At 41.1% G+C, this 12,814-nt stretch overlaps 1 protein-coding gene and 1 non-coding gene across 2 annotated transcripts in view; one reads left to right on the top strand and one right to left on the bottom strand.

Annotated features, from left to right (window-relative positions):
* LOC126299555 (mediator of RNA polymerase II transcription subunit 16) overlaps positions 1-12,814 on the bottom strand; it is a 319,626-nt gene that overhangs the window by 101,001 nt on the left and 205,811 nt on the right. The window contains exon 9 of the mRNA XM_049991550.1: positions 10,971-11,148. Within this exon, the coding sequence (XP_049847507.1) occupies positions 10,971-11,148 (178 nt within the window). The remainder of the gene's footprint in view (positions 1-10,970; positions 11,149-12,814) is intronic.
* Trnas-cga (transfer RNA serine (anticodon CGA)) lies at positions 1,224-1,298 on the top strand. Its single transcript has one exon. It is a non-coding gene; the product is annotated as a tRNA-Ser (tRNA).

Below are 12,814 nucleotides of genomic sequence, written 5' to 3'. Positions count from 1 at the left end.
GCAATTTGGGTGCATAGATCCTGAGAAATCAGTACCCAGAACAACCACCTCTGGCCATAATAACAGCCTTGATACACCTGTGCATTGAGTCAAACAGAGCATGGATGGCGTGTACAGGTACAGCTGCCGATGCAGCTTCATCACGATACCACAGTTCATCAAGAGTAGTGACTGGCGTATTGTGACGAACCAGTTGCTCGTCCACCATTGACCAGACGTTTTCAATCGGTGAGAGATCTGGAGAATGTGCTGGCCAGCACAGCAGTCGAACTATTTCTGTATCCAGAAAGGCCTGTACAGGACCTTCAACATGCGGTCGTGCATTATCCTGCTAAAATGTAGGGTTTTGCAGGGATCGAATGAAGGGTAGAGCCAAGGGTCGTAACACATCTGAAATGTAACGTCCACTGTTCAAAGTGCCGTCAATGTGAACAAGAGGTGACCGAGACGTGTAACCAATGGTACCCCATACCATCATGCCGGATGATACACCAGTATGGCAATGACGAATACGTGTTTCCAATGTGCGTTCACCATAATGTCGCCAAACACGGATGCGACCATCATGATGCTGTAAACAGAACCCGCATTCATCCAAAAAAGTGATGTTTTGCCATTCGTGCACCCAGGTTCGGCGTGAGTATACCATCACAGGCGCTCCTGTCTGTGATGCAGCATCGAGGGTTACCGCAGCCATGGTCTCCGAGCTGATAGTCCATGCTGCTGCAAACGTCGTTGAACTGTTAATGCAGATGGTGGTTGTCTTGCAGACGTCCCCATATGTTGACTCAGGGATCGAGACGTGGCTGCACGATCCATTACAACCATGAAGATAAGATCCAAAATGAAATTTTCACTCTGCAGCGGAGTGTGCGCTGATATGAAACTTCCTGGCAGATTAAAACTGTGTGCCGGGCCAAGACTCGAACTCGTATACCAGCAGAAGTAAAGCTGTGAGTATGGGGTGTGAGTCGTGCTTGAGTAGCTCAGTTGGTAGAGCACTTGCCCGCAAAAGGCAAAGGTCCCGAGTTCGAGTCTCGGCCCGGCACAAAGTTTTAATCTGCCAGAAATTTTCATATCAGCGCACACTCCGTTGCAGAGTGAAAATTTCATTCTGGAAACATCCCCCAGGCTGTGGCTAAGCCATGTCTCTGCAATCTCCTTCCTTTCAGGAGTGCTAGTCCTGCAAGAGAAGTAAAGCTGTGAGGACAGGGAGTGAGTCGTGCTTGGGTAGCTCAGTTGGTAGAGCACTTGCCCGCGAAAGGCAAAGGTCCCGAGTTCGAGTCTCGGCCAGGCACACAGTTTTAATCTGCCAGGAAGTTTCATGAAGATAAGATGCCTGTCATCTCGACTGTTAGTGATATGAGGCCATTTGGATCCAGCAAAGCGTTCCGTATTACCCTCCTGAACCCACCGATTCCATACTCTGCTAACAGCCATTGGATCTCGACCAACGCGAGCATAAATGTCGCGACACAATAAACCGCAATTGCGATAGGCTACAATCTGACCTTTATCAGAGTCGGAAACGTGATGGTATGCATTTCTCCTCCTTACACGAAGCATCACAACAATGTTTCACCAGGCAATGCCGGTCAACTGCTGTTTGTGTATGAGAAATCGGTTGGAAACTTTCCTCATGTCAGCACGTTGCAGGTGTTGCCACCGGCGCCAACCTTGTGTGAATGCTCTGAAAAGCTAATCATTTGCATATCACAGAATCTTCTTCCTGTCGGTTAAATTTCGTGTCTGGAGCACGTCATCTTCGTAGTGTAGCAATTTTAATGGCCAGTAGTGTATATTGCAAGTTGCCTGGAACAATTTGTGTCTAAATAAAGGACCATTATACAATAGAGAATTACCGAGTGAGGTACTGTTACGACGCTGGCCTCATATTTAGAGGATAGAGCTACCCTACCCAGCCATCCTGATTTAGGTTTTCCTAGATCACTAAGGTGAATGTCTGGGTGGTTCCTCAGTCAAGGCCATGGATGACCACTAGTCCTATCCCCGTAGGCTACCCGTCTTATCCTCTCAAAGCATGTTATGTATGCAGTGTGCTATACTTTGGCCTATTGATTGGCCTTGTATTACATTGACAAATCCTATGTCATTGTGAGATTTTCCTTGTTTAAATAAAAATCAATAATAAATAAAAAATTGATGTCAACAAAAATATTTTTTATATCAAGGTCAAAACAGAGTCAGTCTGTGAAATTATCTGGACATGAGTAGCAAGAGGTGAATGTAAGTTAATTATCGGATGCTTTTAATGGCTACCTGATCCTGTTGAAACATTTGTAGAATAATTCAGGGGAAGTCTACACTCAGTTGTGCCAAAATACCCAGATCATTCAGTATTAGTTGGAGGTGACTTTAATCTATTGAGTATAGGCTGGGACATCTACAGAGTCACTGGAGGTAATAAGGACAGGCAGCATCATAGTGACAATGATTACTAAAGTTAATAAATCCATCGAGCAGCTAAGAAAGTATTTATGCTAGAAAAAGCAGATAAGCAGTTTTTCACATCCCTGTTAGACAAAGAATGGATTTTATTTAGTTTCAATAGTGGAATTATGGACACAGTTTACACTGATTGTAAATCATACTCTGGAGACGTATGTGCTTAGAAAGTGTGTTGAGGATGAAAAAGACGCTCCATGGCCTAATAATCAAATCTGTGAAACATTGAGGGAACAGAGATTGTTGCACCCTTGGTTAAAGAAGAATGTGCAAACGTCAACATGCAAAAGTTAGTAGAAATTCATGAGTCTGCAACAAGATCAACATGTGAAGCATGCACCAACTTCCATCATCATGCCTTGGCCAAAGGTCTCACCAAATTCGAGTCACACGTAATATTGCTGAACAGGCTGAAGGCTCATATCTAGTCACTCGCTGACCAGTTTGGGGTGGCAACAGAAGACAGAAAAAGGAAAGCTGAAGTTTTAAATTTCATGTTTAAGAAATCATCCACACAGGAGGATCAAAGAAATGTACTTTTATATTAAAAATGAAGAAATTCCTCCAGCTGCATTTAAGGTGTCGATTTTATTTTGGCAACTAGTTTCAATGTTGTAACAATGTCATCTTCAGGCCCATACACTTGTTGACATCAACTGTGTGCTGCTGATACTAGAAGTCAGTGGTGAGATATGGACGTCCATATCTCACCACTGACTTCTAGTACCAGCCGCATGCAGTTGACGTCAACAAGTGTCTGAAGATCACGTTGTTACAACATTGAAACTAGTTGCCAAAATAAAATCAACACCTTATATGCAGCTGGAGTAATTTCTTCATTAATATAAATTTATACCAGCTGACGTCCCACTGTCCTTCATTTCAACTATGGATATACAAAGAAAAAACAAATGTACTGTCATCTGTCTACTGCACAGACGCCTACATGGAGAATATAGTAATAGGCATCCCTGGTCTAACAACCCTACCACAACAAAGATGAAAAATTAATTATGATTGTAGTGTTGCTCACGCTGCTAGATATTGCATTTTCAGGCAACAACAAAGTTATATTACATGGCAGGTGCCATTAGAGCACAGTTAATAAAGTCCTTTCATGAAAAAATGGATAAACTAGGCACTCATCTTTTCATGTTTCCCACACTGGTCTCGTTGTGAAATCATGGCTCAATCAACGAAAATCTAGGTAGTGATGATTCCAAGCTCGGATGCAAAGAGGCCTAGGTGTTATTGTGTGATATTCAAAAGTTTTATAGATGTGTTTCATAAACCATTCTTAAAGATTAAACTTTTGCAAGTTAACACAGCACTCCGAATTTAAATTACACTTCTATTTTATTACTTTTGCTGGAATATCACGTAACTCACAAAACATCACTTCACAATATAAAATATCTTCCTCACTGTTAAAGTTCACATTTCATAAACTGACTACAATTTGCGTCTTTTCAACATGATGACCAAGACTTGACTCTCTAATAACCGCTTACGCACCCAAAAATCAGAGTTACAAGTACGTCATAGATCACAGTGACAAAAAGAAAGAATTCACATAAGAATAATATCATTGCAATATAAACATATCGATGTATCAAAGTACCTCTGCACTAATGAAATCAAATCTGAATGTTGTCTCAGAAATATGTTAACTACTTTACAGAAACACAGTAGAATATTGCTGGTGTCGAGAGGTTGAGGTGAGGTGCTGTAATGGTTACGTAATTCAAGTACCATTACACTGGTGTAGAGGAGCAGCTGAAAGAGCTGAAAAAGAAATTACTCGATCAAGAAGGAATATCATTTTGGTTTCTCTGCACCATGAGCGCCTTACTTAGTATGCATTTATCGTGAATCTTGCATCCAGCGCAAAGTCACAAAAAAAAAAAAAAAAAAAAAAAAAAAAAACATGTGACACTAGTAAATACGAAAGGTAAAAGAATGGACCAGAATAATTAGAGAACAAAATTCTCAATAGTAGTTTCCTGCAGAATTCTTCAAGATATTCTGAGTGTGAATACAATAAATTTTGTTGAGACACACAACCTTGTCTACAAATTAGCACGGATTTAAAAAGCATTGCTCATGCGAAACTCAGCTTGCCCTTTTCTCACATGATATCATGCAAATCATTGGTCAAGGGCAACACGCAGATTCCATATTCCTTGATTTTTGTGAAATGTTTGAAATGGTGATAAACTGCAGTTTGAAACTTCCTGGCAGATTAGATTAAAACTGTGTGCCCGACCGAGACTCGAACTTGGGACCTTTGCCTTTCGCGGGCAAGTGCTCTACCATCTGAGCCACCGACGCACGACTCACGCCCGGTACTCACAGCTTTACTTCTGCCAGTATCTCGTCTCCTACCTTCCAAACTTTACAGAAGCTCTCCTGCGAACCATGCAGAACGAGCACTCCCGAAAGAAAGGATATTGCGGAGACATGGCTTAGGTCCCGAGTTCGAGTCTCGGTCGGGCACACAGTTTTATTCTGTCAGGCAGTTTCATATCAGCGCACACTCCGCTGCAGAGTGAAAATCTCATTCTGGAAACTGCAGTCTGTTGACAAATGCCAAACACAGAATTAGGTTCCCAGATATGTGAGTGGTGCAAAGACTTTAAATAACAGAACCCAGTATGATACCCTCATCAAAGACAAGGGTATTGTAAGGAGTGTCCCAAGAAAGAAAGATAGGACTGCTCTTGGTCTTTGTATACAGAAGTGATCTAATGGACAAGGGGAGCAGCAATTTAGAGGTGTTTGCTGGTGATACTGTTGTGTATTGGAAGGTGTCATCATTGTTTGACTGTACGAGGATACAAGATGACAAAATTTCAAGTCTTTGTGATGAATGGCAGTTTGCTCTAAATGTAGAAAAATGTTAGTAAATGCAGATAATTAGTAAAAACAATCCTATAATGTTTGAATACAGCATTAACAATATTATGACAATATTATGAAAAGAATAAATTGTTACTGACTTAAAAGATGGAATGTTGAGTTGCAGATGGGCTCAACAAAAAGATTGTTCCACATGACATTTCAGCCAAAGCTTCCTTCAGAGAGAGGAAAAGAAATAGTATGTACACACATTCACACCCACAGGCACACCTGATAGGCACACAATATCACTGTCTCTGGCTGCTCTGTATCCAGAAATCTGGGGAGCACTATTGAGAAAATTTAGAGAAACAGGATTTCAGGCGAGTGGAACAGGAAAGGAAATCTCTAGTAGTGGTATGTGGTTCCCTTTGCCATGCACTATATTTTCAAGATGATGTTTTCATTGTGTTATAGAGTCCAATGTGTCAAATTTTGTTATGTAGGAATGTAAAATGAAATTAAGACACCAAATTTGGTTTTTATAGAATTATATACAGTTTTTCTGTGGCATGGGAAAGTGCTTTTGAAGGTGAGTTCAATGACAAAGTGTGAAACTTGATCAAAGAGTAATGTAGTAACAGCATTGCAAACCACTGCCCCACTGTCAGAATAAGACATCTTACAAATATCTATCCTACTATATCAAACATAATCAAAGACATAGCTTAGGTGTGGTCCTTGTGTGTAACTGTGAGCTTGAAGCCCATAAGTCTGTACTCTGTTCCTGTAGTGATCAGACAAGGTTAGGATATAACATGCCACCGATGAAGAGATCATTACGGACTAAGCACAAGCTCGGACTGGGGAAGGATGATGGAGACCGGTCATATCCTTTTTGAAGGATCCACTCAGGCATTTTGCCTCAAATGAGTTAGGGCAACCATAGAAAACCTACATATACAGATGACAGGAGAGCTATCTGACCCCTGTACTACTAAATGCAAGTCCAGTGTTTTCTCCATTGCATGAAAGACACTTTCAATCCAGCCAAAGCTATAAAATATCTTCAGTGAAAAATCTCAAGCAAAAATCAGAAGTATAATTCTCAAATTTCCAGGAAGTCAACAACTACTGATCCGTACTCATCTTACCACCTACATTCTTCATATCAATGATTAAATATCATCTTAACATTCTAACCATTTCCAAAAGATATACGGAAAGGAGTATTATAAAATCAGTTGCCTGCAGCAATGGATATATGCTGGCCATAATAGACAGATGAGTGCAGTAAATATAATCAAACCAGTCTAACTATGTACAACAAAAAAACTGACAAATTATGTAAACCTCCATTTCCTAGGGGAGAACTCATAACAATTTGCCAACCTTATTAAGACATAAGAGTAAATCTGTTCAACATCAATAAAATACAAAACAAATTTACAGTATCAAAACTGCTATTCAAGAATGTAAAAAAAGTGTGGTTTGTCCTGACATATTTGTAATTCATGTTCAAATTTCTATATATAGCCTGGCAGAAGCTTCACAATGAGGTTCAAAGAACACACGGATGTACTCAGTTTCAACAACCTAAACAAATCTAGTTTTATCATACATCTTGTCACACACAGCAGTTATGCAAATGAATCTTCAGGTACTCCATCATACAGAGGCATTAAATTTGACCTTTTTGAGTAAATATAAATTTACATCAACACACACAGCATCACACTATATTCTCAATGTTCAGACAAAATTGACAGTAAGTTTTTCTACAGGAATTCAAGGGGAAACTTTATTGACACATTCCTGGGGTCAGATACATCACATGACCACACTGACAGAACCACAGGCACATAGACACAGGCAACAGAGCATGCACAATGTCGGCACTAGTACAGTGTACATCCACCTTTCGCAGCAATGCAGGCTGTTATTCTCCCATGGAGACGATCGTAGAGATGCTGGATGTAGTCCTGTGGAACGGCTTGCCATGCCATTTCCACCTGGCGCCTCAGTTGGACCAGCGTTCGTGCTGGACATGCAGACCGCGTGAGACGACGCTTCATCCAGTCCCAAACATGCTCAATGGGGGACAGATCCGGAGATCTTGCTGGCCAGGGTAGTTGACTTACACCTTCTAGAGCACATTGGGTGGCACGGGATACATTCGGACGTGCATTGTCCTGTTGGAACAGCAAGTTCCCTTGCCGGTCTAGGAATGGTAGAACGATGGGTTCGATGACGGTTTGGATGTACCGTGCACTATTCAGTGTCCCCTTGACGATCACCAGAGGTGTACGGCCAGTGTAGGAGATCGCTCCCCACACCATGATGCCTGGTGTTGGCCCTGTGTGCCTCGGTCGTATGCAGTCCTGATTGTGGCGCTCACCTGCACGGCGCCAAACACGCATACGACCATCATTGGCACCAAGGCAGAAGCGACTCTCATCGCTGAAGACGACACGTCTCCATTCGTCCCTCCATTCACGCCTGTCGCGACACCACTGGAAGCGGGCTGCACGATGTTGGGGCGTAAGAGGAAGACGGCATAACGGTGTGCGGGACCGTAGCCCAGCTTCATGGAGACGGTTGCGAATGGTCCTCGCCAATACCCCAGGAGCAACAGTGTCCCTAATTTGCTGGGAAGTGGCGGTGCGGTCCCCTACGGCACTGCGTAGGATCCTACGGTCTTGGCGTGCATCCGTGCGTCGCTGTGGTCCGGTCCCAGGTCGACGGGCACGTGCACCTTCCGCCGACCACTGGCGACAACATCGATGTACTGTGGAGACCTCATGCCCCACGTGTTGAGCAATTCGGCGGTACGTCCACCCGGCCTCCCACATGCCCACTATACGCCCTCGCTCAAAGTCCGTCAACAGCACATACGGTTCACGTCCACGCTGTCGCGACATGCTACCAGTGTTAAAGACTGCGATGGAGCTCCGTATGCCACGGCAAACTGGATGACACTGACGGCGGCGGTGCACAAATGCTGCGCAGCTAGCGCCATTCGACGGCCAACACCGCAGTTCCTGGTGTGTCCGCTGTGCCGTGCGTGTGATCATTGCTTGTACAGCCTTCTCACAGTGTCCGGAGCAAGTATGGTGGGTCTGACACACCGGTGTCAATGTGTTCTTTTTTCCATTTCCAGGAGTGTATATATATATAAAACTGTGCTATTCAAAGAACAGGGTGTGTAATTCATTTAAGTAACCTTAACATTTCTGTCTTTATATATTTTTAACACTGTTGGTCATACATGTACATTTGACAGCACAAATAATGGCCGTGGCTGAAATTTGAATTACGTGCCATGTTACGCAGAGGTCTATCACATTAAAGGTTCTATAGATCTAACTCTAAATGTAAATAATGCTTTTAATTGTTGAGAGTGTAGGAGGAGGATTAAAATCTTTTGACACTTAGCATTAGAACACACACTCTAAAAACAAGCAAGAAAAGTGTGCTGTGTCATTCTTAACACTGCAGACCTATTAACGGCACTTCATTTTTTGGCGTAGTCAAGAGTGATAAGATGTATCTAAATGTCGTAAACTAGGGTACAATGCATTTGTAGCTCAGTGGCTAGTCAATGATCTAGTAGGCAGTTGCCTGACAACAAGGTGTGGTTTGTACATTTTTTTGTGTTACTCCATTAATTTGTGTCATCTGCAGATATCATGAAATTAAATGAACAGTTCACGGTCCTTATTAAGATATTTTCGGCACTCAGAAAGGCACATCATGTGGCTTGTTTACCACTTAACATCCCATACAAAGGCTTATAATTTTAATAATTTTTTGCAGTCTGCAAGGAAGAGAATCTATTAGGAGGGCAATAAATCTCTCATTTCCTGCCACCTTCTCTCAGGCAGCTAGGCTGACATCCAGAGGTCATCAAGGGTTCTTGAGGGCACAGGATCATTAAATTTTCAAGCACAGCCCATTTCATCTCTGCCCACATGTTAGGAGAATGGTCACACTAGAAACAGATTACTCCCTCATGATATATTCATATTATGTGAGCATAATGTTACTCATAATATCCTTTAAGCATTCCAGGTCCACAGGAAAACATCCAGTCCCAAACTGCCACAGACACATGACAGATGATTCATGTAGTCAAAACATGCACATTCTGGCCTGTATAATTAGTATTGCACCATCATTCACTTATAACAATACCGGTTCATCAGAAAATACCACTTTCCACCATTAACAGCTGACACTGTCATTGACAAATGCTAATTAGTAGTGTCAATGATGAGCACAGAGCCTCTCCTTGATGGCTGCACATTTGCTATTTAGTCTGGCCTCCATAAGTTGGCACCAAATCGTGTCTAAAACAGGATTTTGCTGTAAGTGTCGATAAGTTCATTAGCCTAGACAGGTGTCGTTACACGCCTAAGTCCAGTTCCCACATCCCTACTGGTTTCTCTAGCATCTTGATAACATTTTATCCAGTGTTTTGCAGTGTGCTCAGAAACACCATACCATGCCCCAGACTCCGATGATGTCCTATTCCCTTCATTCATGAGAGAAATGATGTGGTCATGAATAGCCTGTTGACAATGAGGCATGGTGCAATGAATAATGTGACTTGACTGAAAGTGACGTAGTGCACTTGATTGAACTTGCTAATGTACTGTCACTAGCTGTTATAGAACAAATTTTGCATTTGCAGACTTAACTCACTTTGGCACACTATCAGTCTATCACCATTAAATATCAGTGAAACTGTGTAAATAATTCTCATGAATTATGTCAAATGGAGGCAGTAAATACAAGGTTTCGACTCCCAGGTGGTCATTCTCCACCAGAAGTGGAAATTCCATCTCATCTTCTGTGTGAAATTATTTGCATGTCATTAAAATGTGTTTCGTAGAATACATTTGAGGGCTCCATAGACACTAAATTGTTGAACCAGATGGATAGTGTGTCATGTGTGGGAAGGAGAATAAAATTCATGCAGATTCAAATGAGAGACACTTTATATGTAAAGCTTGCACATTGTTTATTCAGCTAAGTGACCATTTATGAACTATATCTATTCAGTTAATGTGCACTATATCTACGGATAATACAAGCATATTCTACTTGCAGAGACAATTTTGTACATTCCTGAAACAGGTCTAGTGTACTGACAAGATAAGTTTCATGTAATTTTTTAATTAATATTTCCTCACCTGCACGTTCCCAAGCTAAATGGAAAAATATGACATGTTACTTTAACTCCAGACTTTAACTCTGGCTGCAATTTCTGGAAGACAATTTTTGTGCTGCCAAGTGTACAACTATGCACTAAACGCAAATTTTTCCAACTCTGCCTTAGGGACAATGCAGTTATTTGCATTAGTTCAACTATCAAGTTAAAATTAGGTTAGTTCATTATTTTTGTCCTTATATGTGAATGTTTGTATGCACTTGCACTTCTCTAAGGAACTGCATAAACATCAAAAGCTGAGCAGCAGTGCCGCAGTGCCCCAGTTCCTATTAATGTGCCTATCCATTGCTCAATTCTTTCTTTATGTATCAAGTGACAGTGTTTACTTAATCCATTATCTGCAGTCCTTCAAGGATTTATCATAATTGTATAATATTAAAGAACATTTCCAGAAAGAGATACAATCAACTTTTATATGCCATGTTTTACTCACTTGGCTCTGAGAATGGCGAGAGTCGGTACACATACAGATGCCCCTGAGCATCAACAGCAGCAAGAACAAGTCCAATGCAACTCATATCTGCATGTGAAATTCTAATGTGTAATTTCTGTTGCTTTGTGCTTGGTGTATCATCATTCCTTGCTATAACATTCTGTGATGTTTGTGCAGCCTGTACAAAAAAAAAGTTAGCACTTATCGCAAATAGCTCTCACAGATATAACTGAAACAATCATAAAAAATGATTACACTACCAAAACTGTAGCATATAATCTTTACCTCTATTCCTCCTTACCTTTTCAGATTATATTATTAAAACCATTTATTGAGTTACTATTAAATTATTGTCAGTTTCTATCAATAAAATCAGTATGAAAATTACAGTACAAAAATTAAATGATTGTGTGATAAATAAAAAGAGCCTAGTTACACAATTACCTTACTCAATTTCAAAACAAATTTCATACCTAAGTCTATCACAAATCATACACACAAGGTTGGAAAGGATCTTGATTTCCAAGCTCTTGTAGAAATTTCTCAACAAAACACAATATACAGGGATTTGATCGTGACCGGGCCAAATATATCATGAAATAAGCATCAAACGAAAAAACTACAAAGAATGAAACTTGTCTAGCTTCAAGGAGGAAACCAGATGGTGCTATGGTTGGCCCACTAGATGGCGCTACCAAACGTCAAATGGATATCAACCGCATTTTTTTTCCCCCAAAAAAGGAACCCCCAATTTTTACTACATATTCATGTAGTACGTAAAGAAATATGAATGTTTTAGTTGGACCACATTTTTCACTCTCTGATAGATGGCGCTGTAATAGTCACAAACATATGGCTGACAATTTTAGACGAACAGTTGGTAATAGGTAGGTTTTTTAAATTAAAATACAGAACGTAGGTACGTTTGAACATTTTATTTCGGTTGTTCCAATGTGATACATGTACCATTGTGAACTTATCATTTCTGAGAATGCATGCTGTTATAGGGTGATTACCTGTAAATACCACATTAATGCAATAAATGCTCAAAATTATGTCTGTCAACCTCAATGCATTTGGCAATACATGTAACGACATTCCTCTCAACAGCGAGTAGTTCGCCTTCCGTAATGTTCGTACATGCATTGACAATGCGCTGATGCATGTTGTCGGGCGTTGTCGGTGGACCACGATAGCAAATATCCTTCAACTTTCCCCACAGAAAGAAATCCGGGAACATCAGATCCGGTAAATGTGCGGGCCGTGGTATGGTGCTTCGACAACCAATCCATTTGTCATGAAATATGCTATTCAATACTGCTTCAAACGCACACGAGCTATGTACGGACATTCATCATGTTGGAAGTACATTGCCATTCTGTCATGCAGTGAAACATCTTGTAGTAACATCGGTAGAACATTACGTAGGGAATCAGCATACATTGCACCATTTAGATTGCCATCGATAAAATGGGGGCCAATTATCCTTCCTCCCATAATGCTGCACCATACATTAACCCGCCAAGGTCGCTGATGTTCACTTGTCGCATCCATCGTGGATTTTCCGTTGCCCAATAGTGCATATTATGCCGGTTTACATTACCGCTGTTGGTGAACGATGCTTCATCACTAAATAGAATGCATGCAAAAAATCTGTCATCGTCCCATAATTTCTCTTGTGCCCAGTGGCAGAACTGTACACAACATTCAAAGTCGTTGCCATGTAATTCCTGATGCATAGAAATATGGTACGGGTGCAATAGATGTTGATGTAGCATTCTCAACACCAACGTTTTTGGGATTCCTGATTCTCACGCAATTTGTCTGCTACTGATGTGCGGATT

Source organism: Schistocerca gregaria, chromosome X, assembly GCF_023897955.1.
Source record: "Schistocerca gregaria isolate iqSchGreg1 chromosome X, iqSchGreg1.2, whole genome shotgun sequence".
NCBI classification, from domain to species: Eukaryota; Metazoa; Arthropoda; class Insecta; order Orthoptera; family Acrididae; genus Schistocerca; species Schistocerca gregaria.
This window is presented reverse-complemented; position numbering and strand designations above follow the sequence as displayed.